The 22,102-nt window shown below is 46.9% G+C and overlaps 1 protein-coding gene across 6 annotated transcripts in view; it reads right to left on the reverse strand.

Annotated features, from left to right (window-relative positions):
- The window catches only part of ARSG (arylsulfatase G), a 93,837-nt gene that overhangs the window by 51,313 nt on the left and 20,422 nt on the right, over nt 1-22,102 (reverse strand). For 5 of the 6 annotated variants that reach the window (XM_054047184.1, XM_054047185.1, XM_054047182.1 and 2 more), the window contains exons 2-6: nt 9,039-9,911; nt 5,041-5,228; nt 3,208-3,255; nt 2,165-2,276; nt 1,103-1,240 (exon numbers count right to left, since the gene is read on the reverse strand). In XM_054047184.1, the coding sequence (XP_053903159.1) occupies nt 1,103-1,240; nt 2,165-2,276; nt 3,208-3,255; nt 5,041-5,228; nt 9,039-9,262 (710 nt within the window). In that variant the 5' untranslated portion in view covers nt 9,263-9,911. The remainder of the gene's footprint in view (nt 1-1,102; nt 1,241-2,164; nt 2,277-3,207; nt 3,256-5,040; nt 5,229-9,038; nt 9,912-22,102) is intronic. The other variant, XM_054047183.1, reaches the window with a different exon arrangement.

Consider the following 22,102-nt stretch of genomic DNA (forward strand, 5'->3'; position numbering starts at 1 on the left):
CTCGGGAGTAACAACAACTCTATTAAAAGAATATTACAGTTGCCAAGTCAAAGACTCTAAAGTTAGGAAATGCCAGAATTCAGATTGCCTAGGCAAGCTTAATTCAAGCCCCTTGTGCATACGCATAATGATACAGGCTTTAATTACGTGGTCACACACTATTTTTTCCACCGGACCCCTGCCTCGGTCAGTGCACAGGATGGACAGTGCCCCCGGACTGAGCAGTTATTCAATATTTTATTTTATCCGCATCGCTCCATATGGCTCATTTACTGAACGCCGTTCAAACCCTGCTCTGAAGATAGCATCAATAATGGGCTCTTCTAGAGTATGTGAATGCTTCCCATGCATTACACAATTTATTTTCACAGGCTCTCAAGTCCGCCAGCCATAAAATGAGGAACACACGGTTAGTGACCGCCTATGAAAAGTCTGGTGTGAGCGGCTTGCCCAGCATCACACAGGAACTCTGTAGCAGAGGCAGGGATAGAATCCAGTTCTCCAGGGCAACGTTCAGCTACATTAATCATGAGACTATTTTTTCTCTTCCTACAATATGCCTCATTCGCTACACACCTTCCAACTTCTGCTACCAACGAGGCAGGGGTCCAACACCGGACAGTCTGCTTCCCTACACAGCCCTGATCCATCCCCAGAGCAGTGTCCACCCTGGGCACTGAATGAGGAAGGATCCTGAGGGAAAAAATTAGTATGTGACCGTGTTATTAAAGACTGTATCATAATGCACATGCACAAGGGGATCAAATTAAGGTTGCACAGACAATCCTATTTTGGGCATATCCTAACCTATGAGTGCTTGACTTTGCAACCATAACGTTATTTTAATTTTGTTTTTCGTGTGCAATTACCTAGGGGTTTAAAAAAGTGAACTACAAAAACTGCAGTTCCACCATGTGAAATCTTACTTACCGCTCCGCAGGCCGTCAGCAGGGTTCGGATGTTTAGACCGACCCTGCAGACCTCGGCCACTTGAGCTAACAGAGTAACTGGTAGCAGTAGCAGGATGCTACCAATATTTGGACATTGCCCCAAACTCCGCAGAGAGAGAGCTGCAAAGGGGTGTCTTGGGGAGCAGCCTTACCTTGCGCGCTGGATGAACTGAGTTGCTTTTTCTGCATACTCTGCAGCCAAGCCAGCGAGGTTCACAGGCTGTTGGATGATGGTGATGTTTTCAAAGAGAGGAAGAGCCACCTTGGTGTAACAATCTCTCCCATGGCTGCTGGAGAGAAACCAAGAGACCCCGTTAGTCACAAGGGAGGCTTTCTGAATGAAGGAAGCAGGCCTGCTTGTGCCCTGACCTCAGTGGGGTCCATTCGCAATGTGGCCCAGTCTCAGTTATTTCCCTTGCACCAGAAATCAAGCCTCATCTCTCTCGGGTTTGGCCGCACATGTGAGACAGACAGACCTGGAGGGGATCTGAACCCAGCCCCTCACTATCCCCTCCCATTGTGGGAGAGCGAACACATTTTTGTTACCACCGGGAGGCTCCAGCCTAGCTCAGGGCCCCTTGCTGGATGGACACTCAGTAAGGGACAGTCCCTGGAGAGCTTATGGTCTCAACAATGGGAACTGAGGCACAGACAGACTGAGAGACTTACCCAAGATCGGGGCGGGGGGCAGTGTCTGGGGCAGAGCCAGGAACTGAGCCCAGATCTCCTGTGTCACAGACAAGTGTCTTAACCACTTCCCTCCCATGGACCCCGTTTGGTCTCTGACTTCAGCAGGAGCCGGCCAGGGCCCCTCGTCTTGCTCTCTGGTTACCTCCTCTGGCTGGTGCATGAAGGAGCATTGACAGGTTCCTCAGGGTTTCCTTGGCCTGGGGGAGCAGTGCTGTGATGCCAGAGGAGGAGAGTGAAAGGGATCCAGGGGACCAGTCTGGCCCCCCAAACCTGCTGTGTTTTATACACACTGCAGGGTGAGAGGGGATGGTCCCCTCTGGGGCAGAGCAAGGGGAGAGGAGACCCCGGCGAACATTCATTCCAAACCCTTCACCTTTACAACCCCTGCCAATTTCTCTGTTCCTGGGATCCATGAGAAAACGTTTTCCATTCAGCTCTGACATTTAGCACAAGGGAGATGCCTTTGATCACCCCCGCTCCCATCAAAGCCCAGACTCCATTCCACCCCACCGGAGAAGCTGTACCTTGTGGCTGCAGAGTGTCGAGGGCATGCCGGACAGGGAGGGAGGTTGTAGCCTGGGGTGTCAGTACAACCCATGTCGTGACTGTAGGGGATCCCGAAGTAACAGTCAAAACCTGGGATCCAAACGAGCGCGTGAGTGTGTCCGCGGCGGCCTGCTATGGCCGTTTGCCTGTTATCCACTGTTTACACAGTTGCTCCCGCTGAGTTTACAAACTCAAGGATGGGAACGGGGTCGGTTCTAGGCAAAACAGCGGCGTAGCCCCCTGAACCATGCAGGTGAATGCTCACGCCCATGGGGCTCCATGGGGGTCTGACTGAAGGTTCGGGGATCTAGCTCATTTTATAACAGGACGAGGATCCATTGAGACTTCATCGTTTGTACTTTCCTGTGGGTTTTTTCCCAACATGGTCCTCTTTTTAAAGGGCTCCAATATTGAGTTAATGGAGGGCTGGACCGAGTAAATAGCACAATAAGAGGGACTCTATTCTAAAGATAAATTGACAGTAATGCTGGACTTTCCTCCAAGTGAAGACTTGGGTCAACTCCACCCCAGAGATAACTCTACCAACCCCTGTGGGAGCAGCCCTGGGTGTGAACTTAAACACAGGGAGATCCAGAGCACACATATCCCCTACTCCACCTCGGCTACCAAAAGGAATTCACACCTCATAGACTGCGCCCCCTCTCTGCAAGCCCATGGGAGCTGGGCAACGGGCATTCCCACCCAATAACTAGAGCTACTCCTTCCACAGGGAATTCAAGTCACTGGCCACCCCACCAACCCCTTCTGCTGTTGTGGGAGTGGGCAGGGGTTGCAGAGTCTCCTGTGCAGCAGAACTCCTCTGGCTGCGGACAGAGCAGCGCATGGCCTCCTGCAGTATCCCTCAGACTAATGACCTACAGGGGGACTGACAGAGGAGCCTGCTCCTCGCTTGCTCCTCCCTCTCTGAGGGCAGTTACCAGGAAGGAGAAGAATGGGTTTAAAAAGAGAAAGGGACGGTGGGAAACAAAAACACTTGCTGGGTTTTACAACAAAATCTTACCACGAAAGTTGGGATGATAGAGGCCGCTGTGCCCGAGGTGCCATTTACCTGCATGGAAGCAATAGGAAGTCGTTTCAGAAGGAAAACTGTGTAGGTACTAGTAATTACATACAGTGTCCAGGGCCTGACGTTTTAATCCAGCAACAAGAGTCGCTGTCTTTGCAGGTCCCGTTTAAAGCGTGCCACTTTGCCAAGGGTTCCATTCCATAAAGGTGTTCGATCTCAGAGGAATTTCATAAAACAATTGTTACGTTTTCTCGAGTCTCGCTCATCCTTAAGCCCTTACCACGGTTCTGCCAGACATTCAGTTTTCAAAGACAAGACATTCTAAGAGGTTCTGAATGATCCATTCTTGGCTTCCTCCTCTGAACTGCCACATATGTGTTTTCAAAGATCAAGCACTATATTCTTAGGCTCTGCCACAATTTGGCCCAACATGATCACCAACAGTTTAATTATGAAGCTTTAGCTATTCTGGACCATATCCAGCCGTAATTTTGCATGCAAAACATCCTTTGAAGTCAAAGAATGATTTTGCATGTAAGTCAATGTAAAGAAATGGCAAAATCTACATATAACTAACTGAATTTCTTGGGTTTTGTGACTTTCTTTCATTGCATTTTAACGGCTCTGAATGAAAGTGTGTTTTACGCATTATCCACAGATGACTGATCTGATACACTAGAATGACTCCCTTGGAAGTTGGGACAGCGCTCCATATGCTTGCAGTAGGGAGTTCGAAACCATGGACACAACACATAACATAGCTTTTCATGCTAGCACAGGGTATTATATCAAGGAATATTTGGGTCTGTGGGCACAGAACTGTTCGGCATGTTAATATTTCGATTAAAAGTTACTATATGTAGGAAAAAAACACTCTTCTAAAGTTAAACAATTCACACATTGAAATTCTGGAGGGAGCCAAAAGTTTAGTTCACATCATGATGTAAACACCCACATTTAAAAAGGCAATTTTTAAAAAACATCATAGAACTGCAAAAAGAGAGGGAGAAAAAGTGAAAAGTCAGAAAAAAATTATCCTTTAAGTTCCTCTTTAATGAATGCATGGGTTTCAATGTAGGGAAAAGACTCCCAAGCGGAGGATGGGCGCCTGTATATATTTTCACAATATTGAAGAAATAGATAGATAGATAGATAGATGCAGAAAGTGCACTGGAGAATATATATTGGCCGAATAGTCCAGGGGCAGCTTGAACCGTTCTGCCAACATGCCTCAACGCTAACCCAGAAGGGACCAATCCTAGAGGTGAATGAAGAGTCAGTCTTCATGGCCTATTTCAAGGTTTGTCTTAGCTGCTGTGACTGCCAGCAAGGGAGCTAGTCATTTAGTGCCAAATGAGATGATGTTTCTCATGACATAGACGTGATGCTCAAGCTCCCGCCACTGAACAGCTTCCACCGTTATTTAATGCTTCTATTACAGTAGCACTCCAAAGCCCCCAGCAAGGTCAGGTGTGCAAGATGCTGCACAGACCACAGAGACAGACACAGTCCCCACCCCCAAGAGTGTACAACCTAAGTGGTAATAATCACTTGCAGCCATTCCCTGCGTGGGTTGGATCTGAGCCAACGAATTAGCTCCATGGTCCATCCTGTGTCCCTTGAGCAGGGGTGTTGGAACAATCTTTATAGAGGGGGAAACTGAGAGCCATTGAACCAAACTGTGTATAATGGAAACCACTTCAAGCCAGGGGCTGCCACCCCCAGCACCTCTGTTCCAGCACCTATGCCCCAAGCCCCATCTACCATTATCTACAGGATAACCTGCAAACCAGAACAGTAGTGAGCTTTCTGCAATGCATTCATTACCTATTACCGCAGTGATGTATCCTGCTTCCTTCAGAACCTCAGCTAACGTAGTCTCATTGAGGGGGAGGCCACCCACTGACGTGACAGCAAAGTTGTGGGTCACTCCATTGCGAATGCCGAGCCTTCCTGTGAGCAGGGAGGCACGGGATGGGGAGCAAGTGGATGCAGCAGAATGAAAATCCACAAATCTAGAAGAGAGAGAGGCGGAACGTACCTTAGGATTTGTGATTGGAACGTCTGACAAAAAGCTGCAAAAATGACCCCCGCTAGCTGGCAAAAACTGACATGCTCCCACATGCTGGGCTTTGTCCGAGGAGCCCAGGGCAGCAACCAAACATACGCGGGATTGCCATTCACTTGCCACAAGTGCAAATGACCATATTGTACATGTTAGCGGCCAGTGAGCTGCCCAGCTGCCTGAAGATAGCTGAGTTCTTCAAACTACCCTGAAGCTATATGGGTTTCAAACTGCCACCCATTCCCTTAGCGTTTAAGCATCTTCTGCACATAGGAAGTTGGGAACAGTGAAGCCCTGAGTGGATGTCATGGTGTCTCTTGCTCTTCTCCCTCTTCGGGCACAGTAAACTGTGCTGGGAGTAGAGTGTGGTTGGTGGAAGAAGCTGGAACAGGGAGCGTTTGATGCTGGGAACATCACTGTGATTATATGGTGGAGACACTTTTATCAAGTGGGAAGGTTCTACAGAGTTCCCTAAAGCCCATCCGACTCCAGATTCATCCATAACCAGAGCCCTTCAAATGAGACGGATTTGTCACTGGCTTTCACGCGTTTCATGATCTGCATTGTTCCAAAGGAGGGCAACTGTCTCGGCAGTTCATCGATGGAACTGTGCTCTCTAATGCAGTGGGGAGCTGCTCCATTAACTGCTTTGAAGAGGAGGACCAATGCCCCGACCTGGTGGCAGAAGTGGACTTGATGTGCTCACCACAACTTATACTCTAGAGGAAGTGGGCAGCTGCATTGGGTACCAGCTGGAGCCTCTCTCTTGGTTCTCCATTCAAAGACAGGGAAGTGCTGTGACCCAGCCTGGCGGTGATGTGGGCACAGCTCTCGCCCAAGGGGAAGGGAGGGGGTTCCTAGCGAGGCACAAGCAATCAGATGCACAAGTGCAGATGCGTTTTTCAGGCTGGCCCTGGACATTTCAGTCCTTAAATATCAGGCCCACCACTTCCCTACTTTGTATCTTCACAGTCAGACCATTCTCCTCACACCCACAACAGCATTGTGAGACACTTGTCTTGTCTGGAATACACAGCTGGGTCAATTCCTTAAATTCTATTGTCGATTCCCCACCGCTAGAACCAACTTCCCCCTGTACCAAGGACCTGATACAGTTTTCTGAGGCCTTTCTCACACAGCCAGCACTTCTCCTCAGCCTGCCTTGATCTGAGGTGGTTGTCCCACTTCTGTTTAACCTCACACCCGCTCCATCAGTCAGGTTTCTCCATCTAATTCTAGGAAATCATTCTCTGAGCAGCCCCAGCTCCGCACAGTTCCATGCACCAACTGCCAAATACCCAGCGGGACTGAAATCCTAGGTAAGAACCTCAAAAGGACAAAGCACTAGAAAATATATCCCAGGGAACAATCTAGCAGTGCTGGGGAGAAGGGAGGCGAACTACAGAACTACAGTACCTGATCTAGGAGGCTTTTTCTATCTCATATAGGAGCTAGACTGGAATTGTCCACAGAGTTCAGAATCCTGTCCCAACCAGGGGCAGAACCAGATGCTCCAGAGGAGGGCACAAGGACCCTACAATAGGAAGATGTGAAATGCCCCCATGAAGGTCTCACCCTAATCCCTAAATAATGAGAGTGGGTGATTTAAACCTTGAAATATGCGGTTTTATAACAGTAGTGAAGCGGTGTGGCCTCTCTCCATGCCAGAGGAGGAGGAACTACTCTCTCTGCCCGGGTGGGCGGAGTCAGGCCAGGCTTGACCCTCCCACCGAAAGTTGAGAGGCGGGGCAAGAAGTACAAAAGGCGGAGCCCCTAGCCGAGCCAGAGAAGGAGACAAACGTGCCGTGCTGGCTGCAGCCCGCTGACCCTGCGGCCAAGCCAAGTGCACCTTGGCCCTGGAGAGGACCGAAGCCGGGAAGGAGCCAGTGGGACTGCCGGCAGCTGAGTACCCCGATGAAGCGGAGGATGCTGAGACCACGGAGCCCGATCTGGAACTCTGGTAGAAAGTAGCCCAGGGAAACCAGACTTCAGTTTGGTGGTGTTGTGGCTTACCAGCCAGTCAGCGTGTTGCGGGAGGACCCCTGCTGACCCAGTGGCAGGACACCCCGCCAGTGTTAGTGCCCTGGGCTGGGATGCAGTGTAGGCGGGCGGGCTTCTGCCCCCCTACCCCTGGGGTGGCAGACTCCCCACCATAGAGTGCTTGCTAGCTCTCCCCTGCCTAAGGGTTAGAGCTCATAGACTGCTTCATTGTGCTGCCTGATTACAGGCCTGAGCCTACAGACTACTCATTAGCCCAGCCCTGCCTGAGGGTCTAATCCCTATTGACTATTTGGGGTCCCACCCTGTTACAAAGGCTGGAAGGGCCATGATGCCAATTCCTAGTGAAGTGACCCACAGGGAGCGGGACGACCACAACACCACTACAATAACTTTTCTAAAACAGGAGTTAATAAACTGGCAAGAGAATAAATTGTGCATTCTTGTAACCTAATCCTGGCCACATATTAAATAGTTAATGTTTAGGAACAACGTTGAAAATGTAAAGCTCTATGTAGATGCTCAGGGTTATTGTTACAATGCATTGTATATCCCGGTTAAAAGGAATATTAAAATCATTTTCCAGCTGAGATTTCTCTCTGGGTTCTACACAAAAAGACATGGTATGATTTCCTCCGCGATTACCATAATTTGTATTTATCCATGTCCTTAAAGACAAGACTCGTTTATTTGAACCAGGACCTGCTTCTAAATATTTGCTGAAATGAAGAAAAGTCTTTACTACTAGGCAATTAGTTCATGCAAATATTTGTCTATCAGCTGTTCCTAGGTTGTCAGAACCCAGGTTCTCTGCCACACTGGCTGAAGTTAACCACAGACAGCATGAAGAACAAACACGTTGCAAACAACCAGAGTTCTAAACAGTGATGCTATGTTCACTGATTTCCTGTGCATCTGGGCAAGTTTTCCAAGGCAGTCCTAATGCTTGTTCAGGAACTCTTTCTTGGGTCACCACCTGCACCTTTTGGGCTTGCTGCTGCCTGCAGACCAATGCCATAAATAAGAAGGATACTGTGCACTTGTATCACCCCTTCTTTTGGAGATCTCAGTGGTTTAACAGACACTAAAGCTGGAACTGTCAATGAGGCCTATGGAAGCTAGGTTCCCATCTCCAAACCCACCAAGGCCCCTTGGAAAATGCCAGCCTTAAAGCTCAGCCTTGCAACCTCTGTGTGAGGTAAGGGAGCATTATTATCCCTATCTTGCTGAGAGGGAAACTGAGGCACGGGATGGACAAAGATACTGCCCAAGGTCACCCAGAGCTGGGAATAGAGCCCAGAGCTCCTGATTCAGCTTCCTGGACTTTAACCACCCTCCCCTCCCCTCCAACCAACTCATGGGGAATCTGCCTAATTCTGAGGCAGGTGCAGTATCTTTTGGACCTTCATCCTACAGGCCACTGTAGCAGGCAGGGCCCCCACAGTGTCCTGCCCAGCCACACCCCATTGGTGGCGCTAGATCCCTGCTCTTGCTATTTTGAGGGCATATGTGATGTAAGTAACGCACATCCCTCCGTGGGGGTGGAGGGAGGGAGTGTCTCAGCATAGGGATGAATTTGACCACAGGTAGTCCAGAGCATGTTTCTCACATGGATCTCAGACAGGATACACTGGCACTTACTGTTGTTGTTAAGAACTAGTGAGAACCTCTGTCCATTTTCCTGTTGCCCACCTGCCATTTGGTATCACACAACAGGTAAATGGAAGACTCAGAAATAGACAGACGCCTCTTTGAGGCTTACCTCATTCCTTCTGCAGCCATCTGATCCAAATTAGGAGTGTCCTTGGTTTCTGCCCAGTTGGCCCCAAGGTCCCCCCATCCAACATCATCTGCCAAAATGACTATGAAATTCGGCTTGTTCTGAACTGTTCTCTTCTCACCCACCCAAAGATCTGAGAGGTGATAGAAGAGCCCAACTAAACAGCCAGCCAGCAGCAAAAGCATTTTCAGGAACAGAATCTCCATGGTGTCAGGAGAACGCCTCCTGGAGACCTTTAGTGTGAGTGAGTAGGTGGTGGTGGCCTATTCCTGCCGCACGCTCATTTGAGAACTCCCATTGTCGTGCTTTCCTCAGACGTGAGTCAGTTGTTTATTGCCACCCAAAGCAGCCCTAGGATTCTGCAGCGAAGCAAATTTCACATCTTTGGATGGTGCTGAAGAGACGAGTTACAAAACTGCGGTATTGACTTTTGATCCTTTGGAGATCGACTGAACCATAATCTTCCTCTCTCTTTTCCATTTGCAAACAGCTGACATGCTAAGTGAGATCTTGTAGGAAGTCACAATAATCATATTGTCATTTAATAATTGTGGGGTTTTGCTAAATATGCAATTAAAATAACGTCTTATCAATATATAAAAACGGTTTACTTGTTTTTCCCAAGCTTCTTTATCCTGATTACAAATTGTCCGTACGGCATCCAATTTTATAAATTACTTAGTCCCAGGAAGTCTGCAATTTAGATTACTGGTGTTTACAGGAGAATTCTCTATTTGGCCTTGTAAAGTGATGATGCCCATTCTTCAAAAGACTAGACAAAAGTTGACGTTAAATGATGTCGAACTGTTCTTTGAATTCCATAAGGGGGACACCTTTACATTACAGCAAATGTTCCTGTGCAAGAAAAACAAGAGACAATTAGCACTGGAAAGAGTTAAGCTTTTAGACCCTAATCCTAGTGAGCATAAGAATTGTTTTTCTATTGCAAGACATTTCCTTTGCTTTTCAAACACAGCAGTTGCAATTTTGCTGTCAAATTTAAGGTTGCTGTAACTCAACTGATAACTACTCCAATGCCTGGAAACAAAGGCCGTGCCCATTTTCCCTAATCACCCCATATCAAACCTACAGACTCTGATTGTATAAACAATCAAGCCTGACTTCTTATACAATTATGAATTAAAGATCACTGGAGAAGTAATTTTGCCTAGATTTGCAATGTGATCTCAGATTTGATCTTTGAGCATGAGGTCATGCGTCCAAAAAAGAATTAGATAAGTTCCTGCAGGATAGGTCCATCAATGGCTATTAGCCAAGATGGTCAGGAACGCAACCCCATTATCTGGGTATTTCTAAACATCTGACTGCTAGTAGCTGGGACTGGAAGACAGGGGATAGATCACTTGTTAATTGCCCTGTTCTGTTCATTCCCTCTGAATATCTGGTACTGGTCACTGTTGGAAGACAGGATTCTGGGATAGATGGACCATTGGTCTGACCCAGTATGGCGATTCTTATGTTCTTATGTCATGGGGTGTTATTAATCTGCATTGCAGACTGCAAACAGGCAGATAGGATTTATGTGCAGACTTTCCACATTTTTTAATAATTTACAAGGACTAAGGTCACTTAGTAAAACTCAATTTTAAAAATTAAACCTTATTTACACTGCATAGGCCCACTCCTCATACTGAACCAGAACATGACACGCTTCCTCATCTGGAATAGCAGCTTATCCCAAGAGTAGTCCTGTTGAACTCAAGGAGTTCTCTATATGAGTAAGGGTGTCAGAATCTAGTGCCCGGAGAGCAGTGTTGGTCTCAGAAATACAGGGCAGGGCAGGAGAGGCTGGAGAGAAGCTGATGTAGTGGCTGTGTGCTGATGGACCGTCACGGAAATCAGTGTGCTTGCAGGGTGGTAGCTGGGGGCAGATTTGGTCCAAGGTGGCTATAGGAAGGCATGTAAGGCAGAACTAAGGGACCAAATGCCTGTAGGGCTGTCTAGAGAAACTGCCCAGAGTTATAGTTGGGGAACATGTTGAAAGTTACGATTTAACTAAACTAATCAGCCAAGATTTACAAAAAAGGAGCTGATGCCTAAGAAATCGGTGTGAATTTCATGAGACAGTAACAAGAAATGAGGTGGCAGGAAGCTCATATAATTTACAAGCCTTCAGGCTAATTATACAAAACCATCAGCACAAGCTTAATCTGCAAGGACAATAAGAATGATATCCGAGGATGAGACATTCGAATGGGCAAAGAACTGGCTTTAATATCAAATGCAGAGAGCACTGAGTATCAGCGGCTTGAAGCAGACGGAGCAAGCTAGCTTAGTCCAGCTAGGGCCAGTATTATGACAGATGTTTCCAGTTGTGTATCAATGCCCTTGAGAAAAGAATGTGCAGCTGATAATACAAAACTTGAGGGTCAGTCAACACAACTGAGGAGGGCAACAAAATTAAGAATGACCTAGATAAACTCAAAGGAAGAGTAAATAAATGAATAATAAAAAACAAAAGGACCATGAGATGCAGGGTAAAACGAGAGAAAACAAAACAAACACCACGTGTAGGTCAAGAATTCAGCAGTTGGCAGTGGGAAATAAGTCATAATTTCCCAGTCAAATTCATTATTAAGTTTTAAAAGTCTTAGGGCTTCAGTTCAGATCAGCATCTTTCTTTAGTCTTCTCACTTGTAATAAAAAATCATCATAATAAATATAACCTTGTGAAGTTATTTAACACCTTTCATCTGAGGCTCTCAAAGCTCTTTACAGACATTCACTAATGAAGTGTGTGAGGTACAGAACAGCCCTCCAGATGCACAGACAGTCTAAGTGATTTGTCCAGGATCACACACAAGCCACTGCCTGAGCCAAGAATAGACCTCAGGAGTCCTGACTTCCATGTGTGTGCATTAACCACAAAACCACAGTCATTCCCTCATGTATTACACTACCAAAAAGAACCTATATCAGACAGAGAGCTAGATTAGATTGGTACTAAATTTCCTTCGTTTCCAGACAGAATTCCCATTGTAGTGAAACAGACTTATGGGGGCAGAATTCCTTCAGAAAGAAGGTTTTGAATGAATGAGCCCAAATTGTTTCCTGCAGGGCTCCGTTGATGAACGTTTCTCCGATGATGAAAGTTTCTCCATTGATGAAAGTTCAATGCTGGATTGGTTGTTTTAGTTAGTACTTTTTTTTCTCCTAATGAAAAGGGAAGCCTCTGAAATAAGTAGGGATAGGATACTTTCTTTTCTCAGGTGAAAGCTGCCGTACACTGCAGACCTCTTTAAATATTGCCTTGTGTACATAGAGAAACATCCCATAAAGTTTGCCAACTTTCATTGAAAAAAAAATATTCCCGGAATAAAATAAACCAATTCTTATAATCTTTTCATAAGATGACTCTGGTTCCAATCCAGCCCAAGGGATTGATCCAGCAAACACTATCAGGTGTCGCATTTGCTACTATGAACAGTTCCCCATGGCGTAACCTCCAAGTGCAAACACCAAGCGTTCCAGAATCTTGAGACGGGCTTTGAAATCACAAGATTTTAAAAATTAATAAATGGGGAGAAGGGGTTCTTATTATTTGCTTTCTGGATTTTGAGCTTTTAGGGATCACTTTTTCAAGCTTTTTCCACAAGCATGAGGGCTAGGCTTGTGTTGTGACTTGCAACAAATTGTTGGACTATTTAGCCATTTTCTGGTTTTTGTCCTGTGCTACCCCAAGTTGTGAGCGATGGTCAGGCCGACGCATGAGTGTGCTCGGTTTCCTGGTTTATTCTGCTTTTATGTGGCTTGTTTGGCAGGAGAATTTTGCTGCAGTGCATTCGGGGTGCCAGCCCTTGTGCCCTGTAGCTGCGGTACCCCTCCACTTTGGCCGGGCTACCCTAGAGTAAAAGAGGTACAGTCGGACTCCGTACTACCCTGGACGCTAGCTTGACACCTTCTCGGCTTGGTAAAACCTGCCAGAGAATATGCTCCACCGTATTTCGCTGTCAAACCCCGTTCACCCCCACACCAACACTCCGTGATCATATACCGAATGAGATCAGAAGGCATACAGAGGTGACGGATGTAGTTCAGGCAATGTACGACGCAAAGCAGAGATGGACAGGTCATGTAGTCTGCAGGCAAGACAATAAGTGGACAACCCGCATCAGTGACTGGATCCCCAGAGATCACAAGCGACCGCTGGGCAGACCGAAAATGCGCTGGGCCGGTCTCATGATAAAACTCTTTGGCCAAAAATGGAAAGAACATGCTCGCAATGAAATAGAATGGTGTGGTGTCGACTTGCATTCGTGGAGGGATGGACAAGGACAAGCTGGACAAAGGTGACGAGGGCTAGAGACTTATGCTTTTATTTAAAAACAAAAAAAGAAAGCTGACATTCTCATGTAATCCCGTGACCCCAGAAACATGTCTACACTAGAAAGGCTTTGCTGGTATAGCTACGCTGGTACTGTATTGTACTAGCAAACCCTCCTAGTGGAGACACAGCTCATACCAGCAGAAAAATTCTTTTGCCAATACAGCTTATGCCATTCCCCAAACAAAATAAGCTATCCCAGCAAAAGGACTTTTTTTGTCAGTATTACTGTATCTACACTAGAGTTTTTTGCCATTTTACAAACGCTGTAGAGAATCACATCCTAATCGACATTATTATCCCGGGAAAAGTATCTAGTGTAAACCTGGCCTGCGTGTTTGGAAGATTGGGGTTCAAAGCAGCAGCGACTGAAAGTTATTAGCCTGTGCAGGCTGGTTGTGGGTCGAGATGAAATAAGCTGGTGTCCCTCTTCCAATTCCCAATAATGGGCAAGTGTCCACTACACAAAAAAACAACTGATTCTGATCTCGTTTACACTGGCGTAAATGTGGAGTATTCCACTAACTTAAGTACAGTGACTCTAGATTTACACGGAAGCAGCTGACAGCGGAATCCTGTCCCTTCTTGACTCCCCTTTCACCCATGGTCCCTTCCAAGGGTGTTCCCTACAGAGCAGGGTGGCACATTGGCAGCTCAGTGCTGGGGGAAGTTGACACCAAGGCTGCTGTGGATAGACCTGTTCTACGGACAGAAGGCTCTGGTCTCCAATGCAGGTTCTAACACCCTTCAAAACTGCTACAGTCAGGTTTTTTTTAAATGGGCGTTTTTTTTAGATAGCTTGAGGATTTTGTAACCACTTTTTTAAAAGTCCATGGGAAACCTGGTCACACTCGCAAATCGCCTCTTCTACCATACCCAATTCTTAAACTATATTGGAGTCCTTATTGGAAACAGTGCCTGTACTCATCAGAGGGGAAGAGCACACTGATACTATTGTAAAAGGACTGAACCAAGAAATGTAGTTTGTTCAAAGCTGTTCAGAAAGCCCTACTAAACACACCGGAAAACAAATCACACTGACATTCTGATTTGACACACAAAGCAAGGCTATTCAGAAGATGCAGACAGACTGAGACCCCATTATTTCCAATCCCTGCAGTCTGGGGGTGTAGAGGAGTGTCTGATGGGGTGGCTCTGAAAGGGAAAGAGGCCAGGAAGCCTCCTGGGAGAAGTCATCATGATGGAAAGGGGATGTCATGGAGCAAAGTGTGGAGATCCTGTTTGAGGTCAAGGAGACGGAGTGGGAGGAGCAGGGAGGATGCCCCTTATCTAAACTTTTTCAGCTTTAGATTCAGTTGAGGGAAAGGTCATTTGGGCCCCTGATTTATCCAGCCCCAGCTGACCCAGAAGGCTGCAGCCAGGCTATGCTCCCCCATCCCAGAAGCAATAGCTCATCACCTTGACCTCTGACATTTTTCCTGGCCTCCAAACAACTCACATCTTCTCAGCCTTCAGAATGAGATCAAGTATGCTATCAGTTTAAATGGATCCATCCTCTATCGGGGCACTGTATCTTGCCTTGTCCATTCAATAGTCTCGTATTTACCATCTCAAACTTCTAGGATCTTAGGACCTGATCCTGCAGGTCACTCCATACACGAGAACCCAGCACCCGTATATGCTCGCCATTCACATCAATGGGCCTAGTGAGGCCCAGTGCGGGACTCTGTTACCTCTCGATCTGCATAGAGTAACTTGTAGGATGGGGGCCATGCTGTCTACCTGCTTTGCAGAAACTCTCCATGCACATTACATCCTCGCCACATGCACACCAGTCTTCCCAGTCTAATAGCACAGTAAGGTAAGCAAGCAAAGTAAAACTGACCATCATGAGAAAGAGCCTAATCTTCATTTCAGAGTAACAGCCTGTGAAAAAGTGTCCTTTTGTGCCATAAGGGTGCAAAACGTGCGCTGGCACTCCTAGCTGAAAATGCCCAAGCAAGGTATCTTTTAAAATGGTATATATGAAAAACAAACCCTGCTGGTTGGATACTTCCTGCTAATAAAAGAGCTTACGGCTTTGCCTGGCACATCTCTAGCATGAGTGACCTACCACAATAATACAATGCCACACCCCTGCCTGACCAAACTAACTGCGCCGCCAGCCATCCGAGAGGGAGCCTGAACTTTGGCCGGATGTTTCGATTTATTGTAGGGAGGTAAGCGGGTATAACATGGCTAACACAAACAATCCGAACCATTTTCAAAGAACACTGTCTTCTCTCTAATTGAAAAGGAAAAGGTCATTTGAGGCCTACGTCTGTGCATTCGTGTCTGATCAAATTGCTTGATCCTCTGAGCTCTCAGGGTATGTCTACACTGCAGCTGGGAACATGCCCATAGCTGCGGTAGGCAGAAAGGCACTAGCTATGATGGAGCTAACGAGCTCAAAATAGTCATGTGGCCGTTGTGGCACAGGTGGCAGCGGGAGCTAGCCACCCGAGTTCAGAGCCCTCTGGGGATGTTCTCAGGCAGCCAGCCCATGACACAAAGTCCACACTGCCATTTTTAGTGCACTAGCTTGAGCGGAGCTAGCACGTGTCTATCCACCCCAGATGGGAGACTTGCTCCCAGTTGCAGAGCACATAAACCCTCAAAGGCCATTAACGGAGATGTGGAACAAAGTACAAAGAAACCTAGACCTGCCCACGTGGCAGATAAGCTATGCCAAGTTTTCCCTGCCCTGTCATCCTGACCAACAACGAGTCATGCAAACTCCATATTCAGCAAAGTACTACAGCATGTGCTTTTCCCATTGCCTTCAATGGGATTTAAGCACGGGCTTCAGTGCTTTGCTTAGTAGGTTTGGGTACACTCAAGCACATGCTTATGTGCTTTGTTGAATCAGAGCCCCCGGCTGAGAAAACAATTGTTCAGAGGCAAGAGAGGGGAGGGGTGTCTCGCCAGTTCAAAATAAATAAAGATATTCTATCTATCTCCTAGAACTGGAAGGGACAGGTAATTGAGTCCAGCCCCCTGCCTTCACTAGCAGAACCAAGTACTGATTTTGCCCCAATCCCTAAGTGGCCCCCTCAAGGAGTAAACTCACAACCCTGGGTTTAGCAGGCCAATGCGCAAACCACTGAGCTATCCCTCCCCTCTGCAACCCAGCAGCAAATTCACCTGCCACAGTGACTCCTAAGAACCACTGCAGGACTTCCAGAGGACCGAAACTCCACTCTCTTCAAAACGAGACCAGGACAGTTACTGAATTCTGGGTGCTGCAGCTGGCTATCCGAGCTTGAGATTTCCTTGACTATCTAAAAATACGTCACTCCGCATTGTTTGAACATAATTCTTTCTTTAACTGCCGTATGCCGGATGTTTGCACACCAGCCTGCCTGAGGTTGCATATCTGAAGACTGCATGTTTAAGCACACGGGGCGGCCGCTGTACGGTTGCCACTGTAACACGCTGAGTGTATGGAAGCCTAAAGCCACTGCTGAGCTTGTCCATCCCTGCACAATTCAGTGGCAAGGCATCAGAAGGCTTTAAAAAGGCGGAAATTATAAAGATGTCTTTATGCAGCATCCTTCAGTTTCTACTAGGAGAGAGAAATGCCGCCCACAAACCAGGCCTACACTGCAATAAATGGTTCTTGAACACTATTTTAATAGTGAGGTCATTTCAAGTATCCCCCCCTCAGAAGAGAAGCTATGCTGTGATGTGACTAATTAATGCCCACCGTAAAGTAAATCCAAGCAGGCTGGGCATAGCCAGAGGGGAGAGCAGGAAATGTCTGTATGGTCTTTATTTTTTTACCTGTATAGAAAACTGTATCCATTAAATTGTCTTCAGTCTGCTCTGGAGAGAATGAGTCTTTGGGCCCCGGTGAGCTAATCTCTACACAATTCCAGACTGGCCTGGAGAATGGAGCTGTCAGCCAGAACCCACCAACCCGACAACGTGACCCCTTTGAACTGGGCGCCTGATCAGCCAGCTATGGAAGAATCTGCCCGTTTAAAGCACAGAGAGAGGCTTTTCTGAACCTGCTCGGTGAGTCCCCCGATGTCAGTCCCAAAGGCCTCAGCGACTGACCATCTCCACTACTAAACCTCAGACCGCAGGGCACATGTGGAGCGAATGTGGGTCAGTAGCCCCAAAGGAAGTTTAAATCAGAGAGGTAGCGTGTATTCCTTAGCCCGAGTCCCCTGGTTTCCAAGCCATTGTGTGGGAACCCTGGGGCTGAGCAGGCCCTTTGACTGGCCTGAAGCACATGGGCAAACCGTAGAGTGAGGTGCTGAACTGGTGACGCGGTAGGAGCGCTCCCCACCACAGGGGGAACTAGAGGATCCCCGGGAGGGAATTCAGAGTGGAGAGGAGGAGCTGGGTTGGGTGGGATGAACCAGGCGAGGAAGGACTAGGAGCCAAAGACACCTCACGGTCGTAAATGAACTGCCCTTTTGCCAGACACCAGCCAGTGCTGAACGCTGTTGCCCACCTTCCCACAACACCCCCATCTCCAAACAACTCAACTGCCTCCCCGGCCACGTCAGCATCCAATTCATTTTATTTGCTCACCTGCCTTCAAAATTACCCAAGAAGCTTCTCCAGCCTGCTCAAAAGACCACCTCTCTCTCTCACCTCCCCTTCCTGTTTCTCCTACATCACATTGTGCACTATCTCTCACCACAGCTGGTGCAAGAGCCTGCCCCGCTACAGCTGCTGCAATCTGGTACAGCCTTCCTTCTCTCCATCATCCTCAGACCTCACCCAAAACTGCACATCTCCCTTGCCAATGCCTCCTTGTTTTCCCTCATTGCCCTCCGTGAAGTGTGAGACAAGGAGGGTGAGACAATAATCTTTTATTGGAGCACCTCCAGTTGGTGAGAGGGACTGACACAGCTACAAATACACAGTATGCAACAACCTGCAAAGTGTGAACAGTTCCATGAATAACACTCTGCAAAATAAAGTGGGAGGAAAACTATTAAGGAGAGCAAAGGAAATGAGCAGAAATGGGGGGCGGAGGAGGAAGGCAGACGTGTGTGGAAAAGGACAGATGGATGAGCAAGGAAGAGTTCAATCAACCGAGAGGCCAGACAAGGACAGGGCTACATTCAAGCTTTGCCCAAAGGAAAGGTGGTAGCCCTATATTCTTTCTTTGTTCTTTATTCTAAGAACACTAGCATGTTATTTTCTCATCTGGAGCCACACATCTTTTCCACTGCCTCAAAACTACTTGCACTGTAACCAACAGGGTGAATGGGTGGAGGATAGGGCCATGAACTCTTCAGAAAGGTCCTTTTCACACAAAGGTTTTTAGTAAAGCGGAATTACAGAGGATGGGACATATGCTGATGTCTTCAGAGGCTATGCTCTTTGAAGTCAATGAGAGTTAGTTGCCAATTGAAAGTTAAGGGGAGTTCCCTGAGTTGCCAACTGAAGTTAAAGAAGGCTCAGATTGTTTCTCAATAACATATACCTCTGTGTGTGTGTGTGTGTGTATGTGTGTGTGTGTGTGTGAGAGAGAGAGATCATTTACTACCCCCGATCTGGGTGACAGGGACTCCGGAGGCCTTTACCCACTGAGAAATTATACATGCCATATGAGATGAAATGAGCAGAATGACTTAAGAACTGAACAAAGATCTTGATTTATTTCCTAATTTTTGAAAGTTTATAAACCAGATTCCTTAAAGTTCTTCTGAGTCCCATTTGAACTAGGCAGAGTTATTTGTGTGTTATAGTTTTATATTACCATGGCAATGTGGCAAGTTTCCACAGTCCATAAGTACAGCAGAGCAAACAAGATATGGTTTTATACCCCATTGTGGTCTGAATGAAGTACTCCTACCCCACGTCCTGTGTAGCTGCAAGCCCCATTTCAGAGCCTGGCAGCTGCGACCCAACGCCATTCAAGATCGCCTGGCCAGACCCGTCCCGCCACCCCTGGGGAAGGTTGCCATAAACTCCACCATCCCCAGAACCGACAGCCAATTGCAACCGGTCATCGTCATCACCAATGAGGACTGGAAGAAGATCATCATGGTAGACGTCACAGTGCCCTTCAAGAACAGGACCCCGGCCTTCCACGATCACCAAACTCGAAAGATGGAGAAATACGCCCCTTTGGCCGAAACCTTGAGAGCTAAGAGTTACCAGGTTCAGACACACGGACTGACTGTCGGAGCCTTGGGCGCATGGGACCCCAGTAACGAGTGAGAGCTGAGAGAATGCGGAATTGGTCAACGCTATGCTCAGCTGATGCGGCAACTCATGGTGTCGGACGTCATCAGGTGGTCGAGGGACATCTACATAGAACACATCACCGGACATCGGCAATACCAGGAGGGATGAGCTGGCGTGCTGATGAGAAGCGCGATCAGGAAAGTCACTGAAATACTTTCCTCATGGATTGTATTTTCTAAAGGGACAACCTACCTAATTCTCAATTACTGAGGGACAATCTCCACTCATTGATATATTTTGCTTTCCACAACCAAATCTCTGTGCACTTTTCAGAATGATACCCGAGTATTCAGATTCTAATACCTAAACTGTACTGTTAAATCTATTCACCTAAATTTGGGTTATTGCTGTACTCTATGTATCATATGACTTTTAAAAACAAACTTTGTATTTGTGAAAAGCAACAGAGGGTCCTGTGGCACCTTTGAGACTAACAGAAGTATTGGGAGCATAAGCTTTCGTGGGTAAGAACCTCACTTCAGATGCAGATGTATTTGTGGATAATCTAAGCACTAGACCCAGATGTACAGACAACCTATGTATTATATGATTTTTTTAACATTAGCTTTAATAAAAAAATTAAATCTGTTACAAGTGGGCAAGAGTCAGTGAATTTAAACACAAACAGCAAGGATTAATGGTGCAAGGCTCAAGAATCCAGAACACGAGCCCTGCTTTAAGTTCACAAAAAATGCATGTGTGTAGAGGGATGTTGAAATTAAAAAAAAGAGAAGAACCAGAATCTGATTTTATCAAGTACACAGTAGGTGCACTTAGAGAACAAAGCACCGAATACCTCCATGGGTTCACAAGGTACATAATGTGACTCTTTTAACTGGGGCTACCAATAATTTTTCAAGCCCAAAAGGTTCTTTTTCCAGAAGCTAAATAACAGCCTGAAACACAAACTTCTTTGGAGACAGACTCCAAAGAATGGACCTTTTTGAGTCAGGAAAGCTCATCACATCATCAACCAAGTTAACTTAGAAAGCAAAATCTGAATGCTGGCACAAGATGCCAGACCGGGCAGCTGCTAGGATTCAAGCATTCTGTTTAGCCACAGAACAAGTAGAACCAACATAAGTAGAATCAGTGCATGTCTCCTCATACGGCTCAGCAACATACCTGCCAATGATCCTGGTTTGGAGGAAAGTCTCACATTTTAGTCCCAAGGTTACCCTCATTCCACAAAAATGTGGTTTCCCCTCACTTTATTCTGAAAATTATGGAATAAAGAACCGTGGAGCTGAGGTTACAGAGTTATTTACTCTACAGTAGCATTTCCCAACCTGTGTGTTGCGACTCCTAGAAAGGGTTGCAAAAGGGTGCCAGGGGATGGCGAGATGTTAAAAAAAGAGGAAAAAAAAGAAAATGTAAGAAAACCAGAATATGTCCCAGTTGAAGAGGCTCCCGTCTTGCAGGGCTGGCTGGGCTCAACTCCCTGTTCCAGGTGTTACGGCCTTGCTCATGGTGCACGGACTCACAACGCCACTCACTCAAATTAGAGGGGCCAGGCCAAACCTGCGTGGTGCTGTGACACAAACCCACACAGCAGGGACCAGGTTGCAATGCCCAGAATGGGGACCCACGCACAGCCAGCCCCTGCGGGACAGGAGCTACCATTCCCAGGTGAGCACAAGGTGGGCTCGCTCTGCAAACCCCCCGCTCCGCCAGGGGCAGAACCTGTTTTTCAAGCCTTTAATTCTCAAACCCCACCATCACCTCTCAGACCCCTCGAGGTCACGTTATCTGACGTGAGCCCAAAGGAGGTCACAGCATGAAAAAGTTTGGGAGCTACAGCTCCACAGAAGGAACCATGAGGCATTTTATGTTTCTTACATGGATAATTTTGTTGCATTCTTCATTTGGGTCTTTGTCACACGCTGTATCCACGTTTGGGCCGTAGCAGGGTGAGGGTTACACCCAGCAATGTGTCTCAGTCTCAATGGTCCATTCAACCTTTTGACTCTGCTTTGAGGGTATCATCTAAGTTCATGACCAGTGCACCTGTCAGATGGTTCTTTGGGCAACTGGACTGAGACCAACAAACATGTTTCCGTCGTGTCCACATCCTGTTTAAAGTTCAAAGCAGCTAAGCTCTTTGGGACAGTTTGTTCTGTGTTTGTACAGCACCTCGCACAAGAGGGTCTTGCTCCATGACTAGGGCTCCAAAGAGCTACAATAACACAAACAAACAAACAAACAATACTATTTGTAAGATGGGCTGTCCTACCTATTTTATGACCAGATCACTTTTTTTTTTTACATGAAAACCAAGGGAAAGCTTTAAAACAATTAACAATTAACTATTTTTTATAGTGTTTAAAAGTGAAATCCGCACTCAGGCTTTTAGTTTGTTTGTTAAGGCTGCAAAAAGAGACCTACCATTATTGTGGCACTAAAAAGGAAAGGAAATAGTCCAGGGATGGCCAACCTGTGGCTCCGGAACCGCACGCGGCTCTTCATAGGTTAATATGCAGCTCCTTGC

The sequence above is a fragment of the Malaclemys terrapin genome, chromosome 13, assembly GCF_027887155.1.
Source record: "Malaclemys terrapin pileata isolate rMalTer1 chromosome 13, rMalTer1.hap1, whole genome shotgun sequence".
NCBI classification, from domain to species: Eukaryota; Metazoa; Chordata; order Testudines; family Emydidae; genus Malaclemys; species Malaclemys terrapin.